Source organism: Aptenodytes forsteri, unplaced genomic scaffold (genome assembly GCF_000699145.1).
Source record: "Aptenodytes forsteri isolate BGI_AS27 unplaced genomic scaffold, ASM69914v1 Scaffold103, whole genome shotgun sequence".
Lineage (NCBI taxonomy): Eukaryota > Metazoa > Chordata > Aves > Sphenisciformes > Spheniscidae > Aptenodytes > Aptenodytes forsteri.
The window spans coordinates 737,096-761,190 of record NW_008796051.1 but is presented as its reverse complement, the minus strand read 5'-3'; the positions used below and the strand labels follow the sequence as shown (position 1 = coordinate 761,190).

At 41.0% G+C, this 24,095-nt stretch overlaps 1 protein-coding gene across 1 annotated transcript in view; it reads left to right on the top strand.

Moving 5' to 3' along the window:
* Positions 1 to 24,095, top strand: part of SVEP1 (sushi, von Willebrand factor type A, EGF and pentraxin domain containing 1) — a 152,475-nt gene that overhangs the window by 16,015 nt on the left and 112,365 nt on the right. Inside the window, exons 3-5 of the mRNA XM_019473913.1 lie at positions 1 to 291; positions 17,825 to 18,080; positions 19,265 to 19,441. The exon at positions 1 to 291 is cut by the window's left edge and continues 1 nt beyond it. Of these exons, the coding sequence (XP_019329458.1) occupies positions 1 to 291; positions 17,825 to 18,080; positions 19,265 to 19,441 (724 nt within the window). The remainder of the gene's footprint in view (positions 292 to 17,824; positions 18,081 to 19,264; positions 19,442 to 24,095) is intronic.

Genomic DNA, 24,095 nt, shown 5'->3' with positions numbered 1-24,095 from the left:
CGGCTGGAGCTGGTCTTCCTGGTGGACGAGTCGTCGAGCGTGGGGCCGGCCAACTTCCTCAGCGAGCTGCGCTTCGTCAAGAAGCTGCTTTCCGACTTCCCCGTGGTGCCCGCGGCCACGCGCGTGGCCATCGTCACCTTCTCCTCGCGCAGCAACGTGGTGCCACGCGTGGACTACATCTCGCGGCGGCGGCCGCAGCAGCACAAGTGCGCCCTGCTGGGACGCGAGATCCCCGCTATCGCCTACCGCGGCGGCGGCACCTACACCAAGGGCGCCTTCCAGCAGGCGGCGGTGAGCCCGGCGCCGCGGGCGGGAGGACGGGGGGTGGCGCCGTGCTGTGCGGTGGGCTGGGATGCGTGGCCGTGAGGTGTGCGGTGAGGGGTGCGGTAGGGTGTGTGGTGAGGGGCGTGGTGGCGCCGTGAGGTGTGTGGTGGGGTGCGTGGTGAGGGACGTAGTGGTTCCGTGAGGTGTGTGGTGGGGTGCGTGGTGAGGGACGTAGTGGTTCCGTGAGGTGTGTGGTGGGGTGCGTGGTGAGGGACGTAGTGGTTCCGTGAGGTGTGTGGTGGGGTGCGTGGTGAGGGACGTAGTGGTTCCGTGAGGTGTGTGGTGGGGTGCGTGGAGAAGGGTGCCGCGCGTGTGCAGCTGTGAGGTGAGGCGTGTGGTGGTGCCGCGAGGTGTGTGGTGAGGTGAGGTGTGTGGTGAGGGGCGCGGTGGTGCCGTGAGGTGCGTGTGGTGGTGGGCTGCGGTGCGGTGAGGCGCGGGGCGCGCTGCGGCAAGCTGTCGGCAGCGAGGGGAGGCGCAGCGAGGCGTGTGGCGCAGTAGTGCGTGGGGTGGTGAGGCGTGGCGGCTTGGTGTGTGGTGTGCTGTGCAGCGTGCGGTGTGGGAGTGTGGTTCTGCGTGCCGTGCGAGGGTGTTCATCGTCAAGGGGTGTACGGCTGTATGGTGGGATGTGGAACAGAGTGGTGTGGGATGCTGAATAGTCTGGTCAGGGCAACTAGTCACCATCTTCCCGTGCGTCTGCGGCTCCCATGCTTTCTGCTGCCCTTGCAAACAAATGTGTGAAATTCATTCTTCGAAGGAGCATGGAGCCAATGTCCCGATTTCAGAAGTGATATATGAGAGTCAGGTCTGGCATCTGAAACGTCTGCCTTGTTTCTTGGCAGCGGGACTTGGGTGCCCGATAGCTGTCAGCAGTCAGGGATATCTACATACTGTCGCCAGGTGACTATTTTAATTGCTGATGACTGACAAAGGTGCCCGTAAGCTGTGTGTACTATACCAATAGATAGAAGCATGTCCAGGAACGTCTCCAGACACTGGAACACAACCATCTGTGGTGGTAAGTTGTTATACAGTCCCATGGCACAAATTTGGTCTAGGCAGCTCCTGGGCATGTGTTGGCACTTGAGCATGCTGGGGAGGTTTCCCAGTTGGTGGCTCGTGGACAGCCAGTCTACTCTGGAAGCTTTTTTATGAGGCTAGACCAGGTTGCTCCTTGCCATTTGGCCTCTGTGTGCAGGAGCATTCCCAAAGCAAGTCTAGTTTTCTGTTATTTTTATGTCTGATTTCTAGTAGTGTCCTGTAGCTGAGCATTGGGTGTACTTCTCTTGAAACAGCTTATGCGCTCTCATTTGGAGTTGATGAGTGAGACTGCAAGAGGTGTATCAGTGCTGGGCATATGAAATTGGCAAAGATTATTCTCTTCTTCACATCTGGCAGGAGAAAGCAAGTCCATTGTCTAATGTGCTCAGAGTTGCACATGGAAAACCTGCTTTAGGAAAACACATCCCTATGTTAGATCTTCCACTGTGAAGTTAGGTTTCAATATAGATCCATCCCAGGGGTACTGTGTGAAGAAGTTAATGATAAGAGTTAAAAATAACCATTACAAACAAAACATAAGCTTAAGAAATACCATCTGTTTTCTTGATATGGAGTCTTGACTAATCATATCTTTGAAATGGAATAAACAAAAATTCCCTTCAGAAACCTACAATTTAGTTTTATGAGCCCAGCTAAACCTTGTGGCTACAACAGCATCACTGTCATTTTACACTGTGGTCTCATAAGAATGTGGGAAGAAAAATATTTGCATGGTGGCAGGGAGAATTGCATTAGAATGACAAGGTTAAATTTCAGGCTGCTTGCTGGCTCTTGGTTAAAGATACTGTACTGTGGTTTTGTTCAGTATGTCGTCTTCATGTGAGACAAATTACAGCTTCAGGGAATACTCTCCTTCCTAGGGACTCTTCAGAAAATGACTGTTCTAAGTTTAAAATACTACTATTGGGATACATCTAGAGAAGTATTTTAAGTATAACAAAATTATTGTTCCCTCTGGACTCTTATACTGCTGTCCTTTGTTTTTAACTGTCTTTTGGTACAACTGTAATTATTTCTTCTTTCACTTTCCTAAAATGTCTCTTTTTTCTTCTTAAACTTTAATGTGGGGTTTCTTCTGCTTCTAACCAGAATTCTCTGCTTCTTTTCCAAAACCAAAAGTGTCTGCAAAGCATGACAAACTCCCCAAAATAGTATCAGTTATGTGTTGTAGTAACAGAAAATGAAGGAAAGGAAGGGGCATTGTTAGAATAATCCCAGCACTTAAGTTGTCGTGCTGCACTCTTCATTGGTAGGTCTCAAACTGATTAATTCAAGTCTGTGACAGTTCTACGGAAACTACAGAGGCAGAGAGATAAGTGAATTCTGCAAGGTCATCAGGCCAGTCAGTGGCTGACCTGGGAACATCAGTGAACAGGAGCAAGATTTACTTAGCAGTTACTGTCTCAGAACCTGTGGCAGCAAAACCGTTAATTTAACATCATCCTGAAAGCAGAGCTACTCGGTTTGACAAGCTGTTGCACATCCATGTAATGTCCATCTTCTTTGAAAAAATAAGGGAGTTCTCCTTGGCACTGCAGTTTTGCATCCTCTCCAACGGTGCTTCGCAGAGAGGTTTATTGCAGAGTTTCTGTGTTTTGTCAAAGCTGTCTATGCTTATCTTTGCCACGTGGGCCACACTTCGACATTCCTACCCGGCAGATTAAAGATAAATTCTATGAGGTACACAGAAATATGAAGGATGTACCACAAGAGACAGCGGCAAGAGACAGCACCCTGATGAGGAAGGCTAAACTGCTATCAGCGTTCAGTTTTGCAACCCTGTTTGGGATTTCATGCCACACTTAAGCTAGCAAGTGCTCATGTTCAACAGTCTTTCTTTTAAGGCACATGTAAATAGTCTAAGAAAGGGGAAGAAACTAAGCTCACTCATTCAAAACTCTCTGGCTTCAGTTTTTCGCATAGTGAGTTAGTGGGACAGCACAAACTACATGCAGTTTATGTTAAGCAGATTGCTTATTGCATTATGGAAAGCTGCAGAGCTGATGTGACAATGAGGAAGAACTGAAGCAGAACTGAAGAAAGTACAAACAGGTTTGAGCAAGCGTTGCTGCTGCTGGTTAAGGAATGCATCGAAAGCCCAAAGAGCTCAGTAGTGTGAAGTGCTGAATTTCCCAGCTGTAGGCACCTGGATTGGAGCTTCTGATCCTGAGAGATAACCACTGCTGACAGCACCCATTGCACCTCACGGGAGGGATGTGCATTTGTTGCCAGATCCGTCGTGAAATAGAAACGAAGGATTGTCGTACCGTGGTGGAAGTTTAATGGTGTGTTCTTGTCTTGGCACCCAAGAGTCACATATGTGCCAGCATTGATGTGCCATCTTTATTGATGGACAGTTTAAACATCCTGAAGCTGCACTGATTGCTGTGGGCTAAAAAAGATGAAAATACAAATTATTTAAACTACTCCATGTGGCAGCCTCTTGACAAAATAAAAATAGCTGCTTCTAAGAAGACAGGCTTGTCTTGAAGAAAATAGCTGCTTCTAAGAAGACAGGCTTGTTTCTGTCTTCCAGTGGAAGTAAAATGGGAAATATTTCTCTTCAAAACTGAACTTGGAAGTTGTAGGTGTGCACTGCTCTTGAGCTGAAGTCAGAGGTAGCGCACAGCCAGCCTTAAACAGACAAGTCAATTGTTCTAAATGACTTGGCAAAGCAGTAGCTGAGGGAGGCTTTGGACATTGCTCTGTGTTATTGTAATAATTGTTGCATTAAAAAGCTGGGCTTTTTGCTTTTGTAATTCATCTTCACTCCACTGAAGTCAGTGGTGTATGTAAGTGGAAGGTCTGTCACAACACCTACAGAATCAGGGGACACATTTTCTGAATATCTGGTCTTTAAAATCTGGCTTTTGTATCTAACCTGATCTTGAGGAAGCGTGACGAATGGCCAACCAGCATGTCAAATTCAGTGTTCTGTTGTCGTCCAATTAACAAACATGAAAAAACTGGCCCTCAAAAGAATGTAAGCACATATCAATTTAGGATAAACAGTTCTAATGCTTATTTAATGCTTGTTTAAATAAGTAATGGTGGCTTTGTTTCTTCTGTGTGTCAAAAACACGAAAGTACAAGATGCAGCATTGTTACCCACTAGGATAATTGGCTTTTAATTTCAATGCATTTTCAGATTCAGAATCTCATTTTGAAATTAAAACAAAAAAATAGTTGAAGCAAAGGAAATTGAAAATCTTTTCTTACCATATAAGCGGTTTAAATTTTTTTATTTGAAAAAAGTAGTACCCTCTCACTGAGAAGATGAGCATTTAGAGTCATGTATGTTGTCTGTTTATCAAGAATGTGTTTATGGATTTTTATTCCTATGACCTCTGCAAAATCAGCAGCTAATAATGAGAGAGCAGCAGATTCTAGCCTGTCTCCAGCATTGTGCTCTAAATATCTGATGATGGCTTAGGTCAGTTAGAGCTAACTGACTAGTTGACAGCAGTGGGCCTCTCTTAAGTTCTGGTATGGCCTTGGAGTCTGTTTTAAAGATTACGGTGAAAAAAACGGAAGTCAACCTGGTTTACCTCTGTGGTCACCTTTGAAATTGCAAAGCGGGTAGTTAGTGATTACTGAGCAAATTGAGAGTGGAGTTCCTGCCAGCCATCATTAGTGTCAGCTCTAAATCACCACTTTTAATCAGGGTAGTGTTTCTGAAAAGTACTTGTCCTGCATAATGCAGTCTTGCATAGAATTTGCTCACAAGATTAATACAGCAGGGTCAGAGGCAAGATACACATCTGCACATTGTTCATTGTCTTTAGATCTGAAATGGGGCTACTTTAAGAAGTTATTAAGTAGTTCATTTCTTCTCTGGCTTTTTGGCTGGGACAGGCAAAAAGTGCTCTGTTTAGCATCATATATGGGGCTAAGCAGGGTTAAGATTTTCTTTGGTTGAAAACCTATTCTTTGGAAATTGGTCTGTTTGTGCTTCCAAAATTGTGTCCTGCATTTTGGTCTAAGCAGAGGTGTGTGATTTGGAAGTCTGGTATTTAGCAGATTAGCCATTTATCATCCCTTTAACTTAAGTGTAATTTGGTTTTAAAATGCTAAAATACATGCCTTACAAGAAGCACTGAAGGATACTGCTATGTACCCTTTTGCTGCATCAGTTCAACGAGGCAAACTGAGTTCATCAGAAGAGAGACAGCCTGGCTTCAGGCACAGACTGAAGTGCCTCATCCTGGGAGTCTGTATCCCAGTAGAGACCACTGATCGGGTTGTCCCCATGTGCAGCGCCTCTGTATGGCAGTTCTGCATTAGGTGTGCTGAAGCCCTTCATTCCAGTGTCTCCCTCTCCATTGAGTATATAGGAAGCCACAGATGCATAGATACACCGCCTGACTCTAGACCCTGAACTAAACACCTGCTTCCTCTGCCTTATTTTCCATGTTCTTCCTTCTCCAGTATCCCTAGAAGCAATACGCTTCAAAAAAAGGCAAAAAATACTAGTGAGTATTCTGTTCTTCTTTGCTTTTTAAGGAGTTGTTTTTTATGGCTTGAAAAAGTCACTTGTCAGTTCTGTTTAACACTTTGGACTGCGTGCCCTCGCAAACCAGTTTTTATACCTTTGAATATAGTCCAACAATATGTTCATACTAGTACTAGGGATAAGTAGCAGCAACACAAAATGTTGTATAAAAAGAATTGTTATCAGATGGAATGGTTTACAATATTTTCATGCAAAGTTTATGGCTTAATAAAACCTGGCTCGAAGGCATTCAAGTTACTGTCTATGCTTATACTTTTGCACAACTCCGGGCCAAGTAGTTTGCTCATGCAACTTGGTGGCTCTGAGAATGGCAAATCAGCCCACAAAAGAACTTGAAGTTACAGTTCTCTTTTTGTTCTTTAATTTTTGAGATGCTAATTATGGCATATTGTTCATTGCTTGTTGCACTACTGTGAGTTTGATCAGTGGTATTCAAAGGTGTTTGTGGCTCTAGACAGCAGAAGGAAGAACTTTGAAGACGTGCTATATTTAATCTAAATCATGAAAATCTTGAAGTTCCGTGGAAGGTGCATCAGGTTTTATTAGTTTCCAGCTGACTGTCTCTGTTTTCTGAATGTCCTTCCTGAAGTTTTAAGGCTGAAATGGTCATTTGAGTATACTGTTTATCCCTTGCATAACTGCATAGAGTGGTTTATGATTTCCACCTGTAAAGAGTACCTGTTGGTGATGCTGTGTAGGATAAAGTTGAATGATATAGTGATGAGCTTGATTTACGGTAACAAGCTGACATTTTCTGACTTTCCCATCTGCTTTGAATAGGAGATGCTATGTGTGCATTGGGAGCCTTTCAGAAGCAGAGAGACTGTTACAGTGTTTAAGAGAGATCCCAAGGAACTGTGCAAATGGCCAGTATATTTTACTAAAAGCATGGATTTTACTGAAGTTTTGGAAATTAGTCCTCTGAAGCCTGCTTTTCATTTGTATGGAAGACCCTCTAATTTTGATCCATTCCAGCAGTGTTAACGTATTCTAGCCTTGTTGATGTTCTCGAGTTGTTGTTATGTGCTGAGCATAAAAAGACAAAGGCAAAGAACTATAACTTTCTGGAAAAAAGGGGGCAACCATAGGAGAACATACTCCTTTCAGCACAAAGAAGGGTGTTCTGTGTCTCTTATTGCTGAGTTGGGCACAACCAGCAAGGAAACTCATATTACTGGGTAGTTGTTCCTTGTCTTGCCATCATGTGCCTATCTCAGCCTGTTTCCCTGGGCTACAGGAAGCTGGTCTAATCCTAAGCCTTACAAGGTCATATGATTGAGCACATCTGACATTTTCATAACTTCTAGCTCTGAGAGCTGAGATCATGTTCCTGCCTGGAAGGATCTGCACTGCACAATGTACAGCGGCCTCCCTGACCTGTGTTCTGTCAACCAGCCACGTGTGAAGTAAGGAGGAGAGGAGGTTTGGGGATGCAAAGAGGGAGGTGTGCCAGCATCCACTGTGTTGCACATCTGCCAAGACAGGCCTCCCTTAGAAGGCACATTCTTTATTTACAGCATAGTACCACAAAGCCTTTAGCCATTTCCCAGTGTAACATACAGAGGCAGAGGAAAGGTGAGAAACATGAGACATTGCTGCAGGAATTAACACAAATCTTGTGGATACAATAGCAGAACTAACAGCCCAATGAATGAAACCTTTCATCACTGTGGTATCTGGATGATGTTTTCATGAATGTTTCAGGAACAGAGATTACTTCTCCTGAGAAAACCATTTTTTGTCCTCTTGTCTCGGAGCCTTTGCTGCAGGCGTCTGACAGTAAGTACCTTCTGATCCCCAGTCCTTTAGAGTTAGCACCTTCACAGAAAAAACAGTCTTACCATGTGCTTTGCTCCAGAGATACAAAGACAAACCAGAAAAGCTACTGAGTGATTTGTTCAGAGAGTAGGAAATAAATTCCAGGCATTAAAATTTTGAAGAAGTCAGGACAAAAGAAGTTGTTTTATTTTTAATTCATTTCCTAGACTTACGAGAGGCCTTTCCAGCAAAATACATCATATTTAGCAGTATTTCCTGACACGAACCTCAGCATTAATATTCTGTATGTAGTATATTTTGCATGTTCTGTGACACATTTTTAGCCTTTGTCCTCCAGTTCCACTTGTTACTGGAATTTGAAAGTTAGATTTTGCAGACGAGACAGAATGTTTGTGGTGCTCAGAATTTTCTGACTGTCCTAGATGCAGTAATCAAAAGCACTATTGCCTTTAGCAGCAGGTAGGCTCTTCGCGTGACCAGGACCCTGTTCAAATGTTTGAGCTACTTACTTCTCTATGATGTTAACACAATTCAAAACAAAAGCTCCTGTTAAATTTGTGATGTTCCCTCTGGTTCAGGGTCTCTCTGGTAACCTCAACCAGGAAGATGAAGAACCCCCTTGAATCTGACAGGCAGCCTGTAAAAAGCTTTGGCATTCAGAGCTGTGGTGCTCTGCTGAGCATATGCAGTATAAACAGTGAAGCAGCGAGTCCAATTGTCTGTCCTGTTTCTCTCCCAAACACTCCTCCACACCCAGTTGGGCTGGGACAGCTCTTATCAGTGCTAACTGTGTGTTCATGTTGCTCAATTCTAGCAGTCCTGGAGCAAAAGAAGATATTCAGAAGAAAATTGAGCAGTGATGGCTGGCAGTAGATGGGCCAGGTCATGAATTGTGTTTGTCCTTTTGGAATTAATTATTCTGTTCAGCTTTTTTTCCTGCTTTTTTAAAGTAATGAATGTTTAAAACAAACACAAAAGAAACAAATATTTGGCAGATGCACTAGTCAATAGTGGTGCGAATGCTTGGTCTGAAAATACATGAAGATTAATTATGTATTCAGTAAAATATTTTTGAGTCTCTTTTTTATTACTAGCAAAAGACCAGAGCAGTACTAGAGAAATCAAGTAACATCTTGCCTATGTTAATGATGGAAATTGCTCACATACAAAGAAAACTAGGATTTTTAATTTTTCAAATCAAACAGATCTATTAGCAAGACTGTATTTTGAATATAGCACACAGCACACCAGCATATAGGGCCTCCAGCAACTTTTCAAAGTCCTGATAAACTTGTTAAAAGGTTGTACAGCACCAAGAGCTGAGGAAATGGCTACGTACATAACGTGCCTTGTCTCTTAATGTCCCATTTAGAAGACCTCAGAATGATAGAAGATGAAGGATATGTGTGTTAGTTGTTTCCTGGAGACTAGGTGCATTCTGTTCGTTCTAATTCAGAGCTCAAAACTGCAAGCCACCCCATTTCAAGTCACCAGATCCAACAGTCCTAGCACTTGTGTGAAACAAGTGTGTAGGTCAAAATTCTATGTAGTAGCTCCTGTCATTGCAAAGGCAGTGGTGGTTTTGTTGGGTTTTTTTTCCGATGTTGGGGGGAAGAAACAGTCTTTATGCAATGTGAAGATGATTGTCTTAGACTTGGAGTGCATAGCTTTGCTCTATGAGGTAAGAATGGTTTACTCATTTTTCACACTGTACAAAATGTGTGAAATGGCACTTTTTAACTGTGCAACAGTACTTAAAGAGTTGAAAATGTAACACAGGCATTACAGGCAGAATCCGTGCTGTAGAAAGAGGGAAAAAGGTCAGATTAATAATAAATGCTGAGAACTGGAAGTCAAATATGTTTCTCCCATATCACAAAACCACAGAATCACTGAATTGTTGTGGTTGGAAGGTACCTCTGGAGACCATCTAGTCTAACCCCCTGCTCAAAGTGGGGCCTGCAAGATCAGGTTGCTCAGGACTGTGTCCACCTGGGTTTTGAATATCTCCAGGGATGGAGATCCCACAACCTCTCTGGGAAACCTGTTTCAATGGTTGATCACCCTTTTAGTAAAAATGTTATTTCCTCTGTTTAAGTGGAATTTCCTGTATTTCAGTTTGTGCCTCTTGCCTCATGCTACCAATTAGAAGAGTCTGAATCCATCTTCTTTACTTCCCCCCTCATTAAGTATTTATATACATGGATAAGAGGACCTCAAGCCTTCTTTTCTCCAGGCTGAACAATACTAGATCTGTCAGTCTTTCCTTAGAGGACGTGTCCCTACCTCTCCTGGCCATGAGCATGCCTGGCTTTTTTACCTGTGTGCTTTGATCCATAGAGTGAGGTTGTCTGACTCAGTTGAGAGACTTACTCAGGTCATACCTGCCAGTTACTTAGAGATGCTTGGAAGGCAAGTGTTGTGGCTAAGCAAAAAAAGTAGTTAAGATTCTTGCACTTCGTTATTGACAAGATACCGGAAAGTTCATTCTCAATTATGCAAAAAACACGTAGAAGTTGGAAAAGGATAAAAGACAAGTGGAAAATGACTACATGCAGAGAGGGTGACACTGTGGAAAGAAAAGATGAAGGTTGAAGATAGAGGGGATGAGAAGGATAGGAAAGATGAAAAGATACATGCATGGATTAAGGACATGATTTTGATGACCCACCCATTGTTGCATAAATCAGTCATGAGAAAATAATTGGTAGAGCTAGTACATTATTTAACTGAAGTGAAAATCATTGTAATACAAGACTAGACCAGCATGAAATCACTGTATTTTAAACACCCTTTTTTCCCCCCCTTTTTTTTAAAATTTCTTTTCAGTGCTTATCTTCAACAGCCTGTTACTTGTAGCACTATTTAAACATCCAGATTTATCCTGTAGATATATCTTTTCCCTGAATTATGAGTGCAGTTCCTGCTAGGGGAATAATCAAGGAAAGCTTTTATGTTAGTTAATTTCTTCTAGATAGGTAACAGCTCATTCTCTAGAGCTTGTGTAGCAGTGCAGAAGAAAGTGGTGAAAGGTAACAATTGGAAACCAAAACCTCTAACTGTGGAATATCTTTTAGTTCCTCTCCTGAAAGGGGCAATGAAACCTAAAGAGGAGATAAGATTTATTTGAGTGGAGCGGTGAAAGTAGCCGTGTTCAGTGACCAAAAGAAAAGGTGGTGAAATCAGACCTTTGCTGTTTTAGAGAGGGGGCAGAGAGGTATAGCCAGCTCTTTTATGTAGAGAAAGAGCAACATTTGTATCATGATTAAGGGGAACAGTATTTGTCAACCCCTAGCTTTGCATTACCCTTGTGAGATGACCAACTTCCTTAGGATTGCTCAGGATTCAGTGATAAGATGCCTCAACTCCGCCAAAAGCTATGGTTGATCCCAGTACTGATTTTTTTTTCTTTCCAGAATATTTATTTACATAAATTTTCCTGCCAGCTTTGGACCTTTTTACTTGCAGGAAGGATGAAAGCAGAGGAACCTTGAAACAAAGGGTGAGCTTCACGAAAGGATTTAGCGTTGCCATTTCCCTTTGTGAATGACATGCAGATCCGCTTCTGAAGCCATCCATGAGAAATTAAGACATACTGTTTCAATATTCTGCTGAATATATAGGTCAGATCTATGCACTAAACTAAACTAGTATAGTTTATTCATTTTAATATAAGTGTAATAGTGATTATATTGTATTATAGATAGTTATATTAATTCTGTAATATTATAAAATGGGAGTTATTTCTTTTACAGTGAATAAGCGATCCTCTGGAAGAAAGAATCATCTCGTTCTATTCAGAACTCATCCCATGGTGTGTAGGTTTTATGTAATTCCTAGGGTGAAAACAAATTCCGTGTAAGTGGTCTATTGGTATAGCAGAGCTGAATGGCTCTTTAATGGAAGGCTTTCTGTTTTGCTTCTAAGGTGCAGTGATGGTTCTTCCTGACCTATAACAAATAACATTCCCTTTGTAGCCCTTAGGTAGTGTATTCCCTACAAGGTATACAAGGAGCAGTGTAATTTTTGTGATGAATGCTTGGATAATGTTATTTTGAAAACTAGGTTCCAGCTTAAACCTTTCAAGGCAAGCTTCTCCTGGCAAGGATCCTGGGGCTGTCTGATGTTATCTAAGCCTGAGTTTGTAAAGTAAGACAGATTAACCCATTTCAGTTTGTTTCCCTTTAGACAGATATATTAATAGCCAATTCTGTATGGTCAAAATCTTCTTCAAAAGCAAAACACTGAGTAAGGACAGAGATCAAGCCCAAGATCAAATGTTTACGGATTAGATGCAGAACATGGAATTGAGTCAGTAGCAAAGAACCTTTGACGACAGTGCTGTGGCTGTCAAATGGCTGAAGAAGTCTTTGGTCGTGGATACTACTCATCCCCTGATCTTGTGTTACAAACTCTATATTAATATTAAAAACACAGAAGTTAGAGGTTTAGCTGTTTTTGTGACTGTACTGATAGGATTTCATTTTGCCTTACAGTAGTGACTTTCTAGAGGAGGACTTCGTACGACAACTTTTTTGTTGCACAAGACTTCATTTTTTAATCCTAAGGACTGTTACTGGCACAAACAAAATGGCGACTCTGCCAGATATTTGTACACACTAAAGAGAGACTGAATACAATACAGATGGTAATAATGTTTTGCTAATGTGAAAAGAATGTTTTATTCAAGATCTGGAAGGATTATTGAAACTGACTGGTCTATCAGTCCTGTGAAAGAAGTGCGGACAAGAAAATGGGTACTAAAACAGTCAAAGACGAGGTGTTTCTAGTGGCCCCATGCCTTTCTTTGCAATCATCAAGAGCATTAATTGGGGGTTTTTTGTTAGTACTTATCCCTTATTATTAATTTATAGTAGTGACCAAATGGGCTGTGTTCTCAATTAAACAGGTCATTCAGCACCTTTTTGTGAGTTATGGCTGGTGCTTAGTTTCGTTTGATGGTAAAATCAGAAGCAGATGTGGATATTCATACCAAAGAAACAGGTTCTCAGGGTCCTTTTAGCTTCCGAATACTGTTTAGTGGGCTTTTAAGCTTTATTTATTGAAGAACCTGACAATTTATGAAAGGACTGCAGAGCCTTGTCATGGAAAAAAGTCATCTTCATGTAGATACAGTCCACGAAGTTGATGGGGACTGCTTAAATACATGGAACTACCTCTGTGTGTGGTTACAAGTTTAGGGGTTAAGTGAACAGACATTTTAAAATATATGAAATTTCTGTCAGGGGAAAAAAACTGCTTTCAAAATGACTTTCTGGAGAGGGAAGAGGAGAGGTGTCTTGGAATAGAGGAATGTTAGTCAGGGTTAAAGGAAACAAAAATTATGTGAAATGCTACACAAATACTGGAGAGAAGAGGCAGAGCAATGCAGACCGTTACTTGGATTGTCAGCAGCTCTGGATGGTGGCCTGTCTCTTACGTCATTGTGCTTTCACAGAAAGAAACAAAACACTAACTGGACCATCAGACATATACAGATGATTTAAAAATAGACTTATGTCTCTTCTCCCCCCCTCCCTCAAATGTTGAATGTTTCTTTCTTTCCCTTGTTCTTTTCCTTTGCTGTTATACAGCAGGGATTCTGTGTCTAGAGTTACAGCTGCAAGACATGAGGGCCAAGCTGTTCAGTGGCTTTGTTTTGTTTAGATTTCTAGGGGCAATATGTAGCAATCCTGTCTGTTCGTCTGTCTGTCTCTCTACTGAGATCCACTGGTGCCTGAATATTCGAGTCTGTCAGGTAGCAGGAAGAGATCTTTGTGCTTTCTTACCTGTTAGCTCAATTTGTGTCTGTGTGTGACCGAAGTGCTCCCCCAAAGAGGAGGTTCCCCTTTCAGATGCAGAGGACAGAAAAGCTGTTGGCTGCTTGCCTTATCTCAGGGTCATGTAGCTAAGGGGTGTTTGCCCCTCAAAAACGGTCCTTTCCTGATAGTTTCCGCTTACTCTAACCGATGACCTGCATTTTTTAAGGGGGCTTGGTAAGGTATTGTTCATGGGACCTACAGCCAGGGAACCTTTCTTGATCGCACAGAAAGACATGGAGGGTTTGTGTACTCTGCACAGCGGTTTCAGAGGTCATTGGTGGCAGTCTAGTTTCGTAAAGCAGCGATCCCTGCTAATTTACTAATCAGAAACTTTCTGGGATCCATGTGGACCTGGCTAGACTACTGAGGCTCAAGCTAGTTTGTTCATTGGCCATGCAGACATGTCCCTGTATTTAGGGAAAATATGGAAGTTTGATTGCTACCTATTATGACTATCACTTGCTGAAAAACTAGGGCAATGTGTAATGCCGTCCACTACCTTCATCTGCAAAGTTTGTGCAGCTTTGTGGTACGCACAGAGGGAAACAGTGCTGAAAGGATATTACTGAAATTGCAGAGCCACGTCCTGCCAAAATTAAGCTTTGTTCCCCCATCTGTACGTGTTATGACATAATTGCGAGTTGAAATCATTTTCTGCTAGAGCAAGCTGCATGCAGGTGAGATCTTCAGAGAATTGCACTGGCAGTCTCTATTATGTCTCTTAACCCTGTGCCAGTTGTGGTTTCTTCCTCAGTTGCACGAGTTCCACAACTTGCATATATTTGGGGCCTGTTTTTCCACCTTTATTATAAATGTGATTTGCAGATTGAAAGTTCTTTCTGTAAAGCTCAGAGATGCTATGGTTGCAAAAAACAAGTAAGTATGGATGGAACATATGTTTTTCCTCATCTTGTTTTTTGAAATAAAAGCCATTTTCACTGAAACAGCTTGAGACAAACATCCTGAGTGGAAAATTTCAGCCTGAATACTTAAGAAGTTGGATAGAAGTTTAAGTTGCTTACATTCTATTTTAAAATAGCACAGTTAAGGCTAGATACGTTAATTAAATGTGTTAATCATAAATAGCACTACCCTCTCTGCCTGCAAAGCCACTTGTCTTAGAGTATCCATTTCAGAATGCATTTTGAAATGAGGCATTTGTATTTTTTCCTACTATTTGTCTTTATATTGTCTTTTGCCTTGTCTTTATCTTCCTGATTCTTTTCATTGTAGTTTTCCACTTCATTCTGGTTTTTCACTTCATTCTGGTTTTCCGCTTAATGACTTAAGAAACATGAGGAACAATAGGTTTGGTTTGTGAAGGGTATTTGTGTCTGCAAGAGGATTTGATTTCACTCCCTTTGGGTTTTGCATACAAGTAGTAATAAAATCAAGCCCAACAGCAACACATTGCTTGGCACTGTTTCAGACCACGGTGCCAATGGTCTGTGCTTTGATTTATGGTGTGTGTGCTTGTTTTTGTTTAGTATCTACCTGAAATCAATGAACTACCAAAGTAAAATCAAATTGTCCTGAAATGTGGCCTGGCTTATTGAGAAAGGTTATAAAATCTCTGCAGGTTCTTTGGGTTGGCCTAACTTGCAAGCTTTTGATTGAGCTGAAAGCCAGACAATTTTGCTTTATAAGTCTTACTTTAAGATTTTGTAATAAAACTACTCAGCTCAGTTCATCTCCGTTTTTGGAATTTGTGTTTGTTAAGGATGGCTTAAATACATTTACTACTCATCATACAATGACATGATTTTTGGAGTATCATTTGAAGGTCTGTCAAATGTGGTCTGTTGTATTAATAGTAGCATGGTACAATCTATTACTGAAATAAACATGGTAGTAATTTGCATGCTACCAAGTTGAAAGTCTGCATCTAATTCCTTCTACGTAAGTTCACAGAGGAAGGAGAAAGTATACCTTCACAATCCCCTGCTTTAGGGCCACAGACAGCACCTGGCCACCAAGAGGAGATTGGTGGTGGTCCCATATTTAGTCACACTCTGACAGACTGTGGCTAATTATGAGAGTGGTAACTCCATAGGGCGGCTTGTAGTCCGTAGCATGTTAACATAGGAGTTTTGCAGGTGCTCTGCCTGTTGTCCAAGAACAAATGTACTTGGAGAGTAATTAGCACTAGTGCACTGTCAGACTGGAAGGATGAAACAGGCAGGAATCTGTGGGGCATGTCCTCACTCAGGCACTACACAGTACTGTCACAAATGTTTTGTGTGAAGTATTAGAAGGAATGATCCTTAAATCTTTTGATGGCAACAGGGTGGAAGGGACTACAGGCAGTTTTTGAGGCCATGACAGACAAGCTAAAGTGATCTTGGCAAACTGTTGTAAAGGAGAAAAGCACAATTCAACAGGGACAAATGGGGAATGCTATGCTGGGGCTAAAATAACCAACAATCCAAATGCTTGTTGGCAGGAGACTAACCATAAATCAGAAGCAGGCCTTATAATTTTGTGGATCAAAGCATAAGATGACATTAAAATATGTTAGATCATATTTGCTACCTGAGACTTGCAAGAAAAACAAAAATGTATCACCAACAGAAAAGCAGTTGCCATGGTGGGAGATACAGATAGAAGGATTTTGATCTCTTAGGAGTAAGCAGTTTGCATGCAATAAAGAAAACTTGAGTGTTCTTTTAGTCACTTGTTTTTCTTTCTTCAACTGATTACCTGGTTAAACTTCATAACTGTTGTCTCTGACTTGACATTCAATCCTTGAATGCATGATGCCATAGGAAACTCTAATGATTGTTGTCACACTTTGGGTTTTGTTTTCTATGCATAAAATTACAGTTTTGAGGACTGCTTATTTTTCCAGGTTCAAGCTTCCTAGTGCAGTTGTGCTGGTAGTGAAGATTCAGTAGCTGACTGTAGGAGGCATGTTGAGGGTGCATTCAGGGAAGCAAGTCACCCTGTGCAAGGTCACTCTTTTGAAGCTTGTTTAATAGGAGATATACCCAAATTCTTTGCTTTTTATTTATAATTTACTAGCCTGGCAATGAATAGGAACTTGTTTCTAACTAATCCCAGGTTCTCATCTGTTTCTAAAACCTGTTCAACTTCCCTTCATAGAGAGAGGCTTATGAAGCCTCATCGGGCACAGCTATATTTTTGCATTGCACATCAGGTATCTGAGGTGCTTTTTTTTAAGACTACTGTTCCTGACAGAATCTCTTCCATCTCACTACCTTTTCCTTCATACCCACACACATATATGTACCTGCTCTGTGGCACGTTCTCTGTCTATGCATACACTATTAAATTTCTTGTGGGCTTACTGGGTAAATAACTCTTTTCCATCTGCCTTATATGAGAATAGAATGACACAGCCACTTTTCCAGAAGTTCAGTAGATTTCACCTTTTAGACAAGGAAATTGCAGAGGGAAGGTCGGAAGGAACATGAGGAAATACAAAATTCACGGGTCTGTGCCCAGATAATCACAGTGGAAGCTTTAACCACTCATAGATCCCTCATATAAAAAGTTGATACTGTGTGTGAGAGCTTTTTTCAACATTTGTATCTGTGGTTTTGACTGATTCTTCACCTTTCATTGATCTGTCAGTCCCTACAATTTTTCCAGTAGATCTGTGGATTTTGTTTGAGCAAAAAATCCCTAATAAAATACTTTTTGTTCTTAATTACCCCTTACAAACTGTAGAGGATTTGTCCATAAGTTACATACTGAAAGCCATGATAATGAGAGTGGGTGTGCCACCATTTGCAGCACATTTGCAGCACATTTGCAGCACATTTTCATGGTGGGATCTGGTGAGTTTTCACCTACCTGAATGGTCAAGCAAGTTTGGAACCGAATGGCATTCATGTGCTGAATGGAAAAGCAACATGGACCAAACTGGCGGGTGATATGCATCCACATCACTCCCATGGCACTGAGACAGTTGGCGGCATCTGAACTTTGGTCCCACGGGTCTTGCACTATATTTTCAATGTTTGTATTACCTATTCAAGCTGCAGTCTGAACAAAGTTGCTAAAGCACTGGTCAGGATCATTGCTGTCTGACGCATGGGTGACTTTATCAGTCAGTGTGAAAAGTGTCTCATTTCAGAGCATGTCATGATTTCTGTGATTGTGCAGACTGTGACACAGTGGTTGGCCTTGTCTAACCACAGATTCAGCTTGTAGATGGTTGATCTTCATTATAGTGAGTGGTCTTGCAAGGACTTAATCTAGCTGTAAAATTCAAATAAAAGGAGCCACATCATGGAGGAAGTAGTGTACAGATCAGCCACAGCTAACCCTTTGCTGAGGTGTGCAATTTCATTTTCTCTTCCAGCAAATATTACGGCATGCCCGTGGAAATGCCACAAAGGTGATATTTCTCATTACTGATGGATACTCCAATGGGGGAGACCCAAGACCCATTGCAGCATCCTTGCGTGAATTTGGAGTGGAGATCTTCACCTTCGGGATATGGCAGGGGAATATCCGAGAACTGAATGACATGGCATCCCATCCAAAAGAAGATCACTGTTACCTTCTTCACAGTTTTACTGAGTTTGAAGCTCTGGCACGCAGGGCTCTTCATGAAGGTATTAATGTACTAACCTCAGAAGTCTACAGAGAGCAGAGAGGTCTGAACAGAAAGATCTCCAGTACTGTCTTGTAATTACATTTCATGTAGTGTTGATTCCTTTTTTTTAATTATTTTTCCCCTTACTTGCTGGCAGAGGTGTTCATTCCTCAGGTAAAAGGAAAAACTGTTTGACTAACTCATCATCAACAAAATGTGAGCCAAATTCTCCTCCTTGATATATACATACTTACCTCCATTCAGCTCTTCATTTTGTCCACAAAGAACAGACTATGGTCTTGGCCCAGTGTAACTTTTGCTTGAATAGATGAACCTTGTAGTCAGATACAGGGTTGTCCAAAGGAAGCACCCAGTACAAACCTTAGGACTGGCCTTAATACCTGTTGGTATTTTACACAGCAACAAAAGCTAGCCTGTTCAGAACTGATTTAGATCTCTGTGTATAAGGGTAAATACGATTCATGTTTATGAACTTATACATTCACTAAAACCAGAAAGAGCAAAGGGTGCAAAGAGGGTTTGGACTGTGGTTTTATCCTCTTTTAATCTACCGTATTCTTGAAAAATAGAGTAAGTTTAGACTAGCAAGTGAGAACACATGACTAACCTTCGTTTGTAAGCCAATGCTGCTTGATTGAGGCTTAGAACATGCATCACACTAGCCATTAGCATTTATTTGCTACATTTAATTTTTAAAAGCATGCTACTTTTACATAAGTAGTGTGCTTTACTGCCATTCTGTTTGTTCCAGGTAAGGTTTAATTGGTCTATGTGAATGTGCCAAAGGAAAGATTTTTTTTTTTAATATGACCAACTGGTTATACATGCTGTGGCCAAATGCTCTCCTGATGCCAAAGATGGCATCCACCAAAGCCGGGAAAAGCTGTCTCAGCAGCTTCAGTTGGGAGTGAGACTCCATTCTGGCAGAGTTAGACTCAGATGAAGCCGAGTGAGAAAGTTTGAGGATCTTTGCACCATGGATTTCAGTGAGCCTTTTTCCAGAATAAGAACACCAATTTTTTTTTACATTTTGAGTGTAGCAAGGCTCTGCTTCATGCTGCCATCACTACTGCTTAGAACTAGAACCTAGGGCTTTTAAGAAACATTTCACTAATGATATAATGTGAGGCTGTGGGGGGGCTTTTGTTTGGATTTTTTGTTAATAAATTGGTATTATTTCAGACCTGCCCTCTGGCAGCTATATCCAAGAAGATATATCGCACTGTTCATATCTCTGTGAGGCAAATGAAAACTGCTGTGACATCATGGCAAGCTGTAAATGCGGCACTCACACTGGCCAGTTTGAGTGCATCTGTGAAAAAGGATACTATGGGAAAGGACTACAACATGAATGCACAGGTGAGTCTCATGTCTCAGTGCTTGGGTTTCTCTGTATGCCCTGAATACATGGCTAATCTAGTTGAGAGCAAAAAGCTCTGTTTGGGATTATGGCTATGAACCTGGATCAGAATGCATTTGAGGCTGTTGGAAAACTCTCTTTGGCTGAAGACGTAGAATAGCTCTAGCAGTCAAACTCACCTTGTACTTTGTCTCCAGCAATAGCCCAAAGAGATGCAGAGGGCAGAGGTAAGAATAGGGCAAATGTTCTGACACAGTAAAACTTCCCTAAAACGCAGCTCACCAACAATTTGTGACTAGAGTTTACTGAGTCTGAGGAAATGTCTTTTGCGTTCAAGTGCTCTTAGTAAATTTTTCCTTCATGAATTTTGCTGATCGCTTTTTGAACTTTCATAAACTTTCCTGTTTGGAGAGGGACTGTATATGTGAATCTTTGCAGGATAAATCCTTGGCGAAACTTACAGTCAATTAAATGTTCTTTAATCCTCTCATGTTGACTTTCAGTTACTAAAGAGGAAGAAGGCATTTGGGTCACTAAACAGAAACTTGTCATCACATTTTGCTAAGTTTGTTGTTGTTGTTGTTACTGGTTTTTGGACAAGTCCTTTTACTAGTATGCTTTCAAAGTCTACGGTTGAAATAACAACAATTTACAGTTCTTTCTTGTCAGAGAAAGTATGCAGGTTTTATCCAACTCCATTTATTTTTCTAGGACAAAAATTTCAAAGTTGTCAGAGCATATCTGAACTCTGTTATATTTGTTTTGTGAGCTGGACAAAAGGAGTACTTATAATCAAATATTTCTCAACTAGAAACAAAATACAGTATATTGATCTTGTTTGTATTCTCATATTCTCACTTATATTCTGCATATCACACTTCTCATGAGATGTTTCTTCATGTGTGGCGGATATATGGATCATGGTTGTATAGCTGTTTATGAGGGTCATGCTGCTTTATTAAATGTGATTTTCATTACATGTAGAGAATCTTTTGACGTAACTTGTAAGACTTGGTAGTTCTGTTCAGAGAATAGATACAGGCGGGTTTGTGACTAGAAGCTAAAGAATTCCTTCAGAGGAAGGTTTAATGGGGACTGTGATGGCTGTATGCCTGCACGAGGAGGATTATAAAAATACACTGAAGGGATCCAGACTATACATAAGCACATGATGGGGGAAAGGTGTTGTCTGTCACCAGTGTGAGAAAGGACTGATACCCCAGTGTTTGTGTTGGGATGTTGATCAGTTATATTATACTTCCTGCCAGTTATCACCTTGTAACTCACCTTGTGCCTCTGGAGCATCTTTCCTTTGTTCTGTATTAAGAGAAGTAGATAAGCAGGAATTCATTGGGTTTTGAGTGCAACATGAGTAGAGGAATGTAGTTAGAGCCTATGTCAGCACTGGCACATTGGATCAGAATCTTATTTTACGTAAGTGGGTGCAGCTTCCTTGTGTGCTCGATTAACTGTAAATGAAGATACACTATTCCATTTTGCTTATTTTCAGTTGTAATCTAATTTGTTTCAGACAAAATCAAATTTTCATCTTAATTTTTTCTTTTGTAATTCAAGTCAATTTCTTCCACCTCAAGTGCCTTAGTAACCTTTTGAACAAAATAAACGCAGCATTTCTGCATCTGTCAATAGCTTGTATCATTAAATATTGTTTTGAGCTATTCCTAAAGATAGCAGGCCTATCATTTTAGAGTTACCCTTTCTACATGAAAGGATCTTTTGATGGGGTGAGCATACCTTTTGACTACCACCAGAAATGGTAAGTCCAATTTCTTTAAATGGGTACTAAGCAGCTGCAGAGGAAAGTTTCATTTTGACATCATCAGCAGGTGCTTCTAAAGTAAGTTTTTAAAAGGGGTTGGTATTAGATACACTGCAAATAAGCTGATAATTGCAGCCATCTGCTGTATATGTGAAGATAATTGAAGATATATACGTATATTTTAGGGAGAATTTGACCTGAGTAACTCAAGCCTGTTCTTTAAAATATGTCTGCTCTGTTCAACTATTTTATTCTTCTTTAAGACAGACAGAAACAAAAGGCAATGTGTTCTTTAAAGGAAAAACAGCGTATTTTGAAATCTTTTACTCTGAAAAGGATTCCAACCTTTTTTTTTAACGTTTCCCAGCTGAGCATAGCTGTGGATTTGTAAAGCATAAGGAATCTTAAGAATGCATCTTAACTTTTCTTCACTGTATAATGTGCAGGAGCAGTTTTGGCAAGTTTACAGTGACAGGACTTACATTTTAATTGGACCACTTTTAGCTTTTGATTGGATAAGCTTGCAGATGCTCTACTAGCCTATGTTTACTTAATACAGTAAGGCTTTTTTTAAAGAGTTTTCATTAAGATGGGAGATTGTTCTTCTGCGACATATCTGTTCTTTTTGCTATTTTAGTTATTTTCTGTATGCTCTTTTGCTTATGCATTATACCACCTTACTATTATTGATGGTTTTAAATGTAAGGCATCAGAATAACTATGTAAAAATCGTAACAGTTCTTTACTTTCCTAATTACCTGAAAACACTGTCTAGAACGCTTCCATAAAATAAAATAGGAGCCACATGCTTTGTGCCAAAAAGCAGAAATTGGCTTCAGTGTCCCCCTCCTGTTCTTTGTAATATTGTTGATGATGTGCCACAGAAAGAAGAACAGACTGACTGTTCTCTATTTTAAAAAGCAAACCAAACAAAAGCTTCTTGGCCCACACTAGGAGCCTCATGCAGCCAGAGACATCTGTGACAATTGTGACAAAGGAAGGGAGAAAGAGGAAGAACAGAGGCAGTATCATAACCAGTCCCAAGTATTGTAGAGTACATAAACACCTCTTCTTCAATAACACTTCACTTTTTTTTCTCCTTCCTTTCCTTGATTACAAATGTCAAGTTTCAAACTAGAGACAACCAAACAAAAATACAGAGGTCAGCAAAAATAAATCTGTGATTTCCACAATCTAAGACTGTGTCTTCCATTCCACCAATAAAAAGGTGGGCTGTTCAAGTCAGCTGCTTGTTCCGTGGAAAAGTAAAACAAATGTCCAGATCTCCATTTGTATCTTCTTCTCTGTCCTAGGAAGTTAGGGAATATGTCTTTTAACACAGCCTTTTCACACATTTTTTTCAGCAAGACTCCAGAGAAATTTCTTTTTTAAGTGGGCTCTTGGGTTGGATGACCATTTAGGTTCATGATGATGCAACTAAAGGATGATACCCATCATGTTCATCTCATCAGTTACCTCTTAAGCAGAACCACAGTTAATGGGGAGGTCAGGAAACTGTTGTCTTAGAACCAGTAGTTTCTTCTATCTAACATGTGGACACCATTTTTTGCATCACAAGGTATCCATGAAGATTATGTGCAGTTGGCGGGGCAGAACTAGTAAATGAAATACTTGTAGTCTATGCTAGTTATTCCTTCTTTTGTTTGTTTTTGGTCCATTACTTGGGTATAATTATTGAAGTGTAGAATTTCACCATATGTTTGAGTATTCAATAGATTGCCTAGGCTTTGATTTAGGAGTATGCAGCGTTATCAGTTATCATCTGCACAGCCACTAGGGTAACAGTTTTGCCTACAAAACAGCACATGGATTAGATCTGTAAAGCGCCTTTCCAGTGAAACCTGAAATCATGTGGAAACTTTGAGGGGTTTTTTTCACAAATTTTAATTCAGAACACATTCACTGAAAAGACTTTAACCTTTGAGGAAATGTAGGTCCAGCAAGGCAGGGGAGATTTGCATTTTGTGGTTTCTTGGATTTTGGACCCAATTTTCAGCTGAGCATTTTTTCCCATGAAATTTTTGGGATTGTTCCTGTTGGGAATGCAAAACAAAACCTGATGTTCATGAGTTGGATAGCTTTCTAGTTAGAAAAAAAAAATTGTGTTTAATATATTACTAGCAGTTCTTTTCTTAGTCAGACAGGAAGAACTTTTATTCCACTGGTGATTCCAATAGCCTAGTCAAAGAAAGCTAAACATGTCTTCCGACATGCTGTGTCCTTCCTCCCTTCCTTTTGATAGGAGCTTCTACCCTGCTGGAAGCTGGGTCACCCTTTCTCAATATTCCTTTTTGGGAGGTGTTTCTTTAGCTACCCTGTAGGAGTTACTGGCTTAATGAAGCTTTGCCAACCATCTTGAAGTTGTCATACTGTATGTGGAAATTTTCACTATGTTTATAAGATCCCTCCAAGCCCCAAGGCATCCAGAGTTAACAACACATAACATACACTATACTCTTCAGTGGGTGCCTGTCGTGGATCTGGAGGAGAACCACCAGCAGCACTCTGAGATTCCACTAGTGATTGACAGACAGGGACGGAAAAGAGAGCAAGAAAGGGAGTGTGAAAAAGACAGCGTATAAAATGTCTCCAGCCACAGTAAAATCTCAGGCTAAATCTGCCTGTTGAATCTGAAGGTTTGAATTAGCTCACAGAACTGCAGATTTTCAAGCTCTTAGAACTTAGTTTCTTGCTGTCTCACAAGGCAGTGCCATTTCATAGAATCATAGAATAGTTTGGGTTGGAAGGGACCTCTAAAGGTCATCTAGTCCAGCCCCCCTGCCATGGGCAGGGACATCTTCAACTAGATCAGGTTGCTCAGAGCCCCGTCCAACCTGACCCTGAATGTTTCC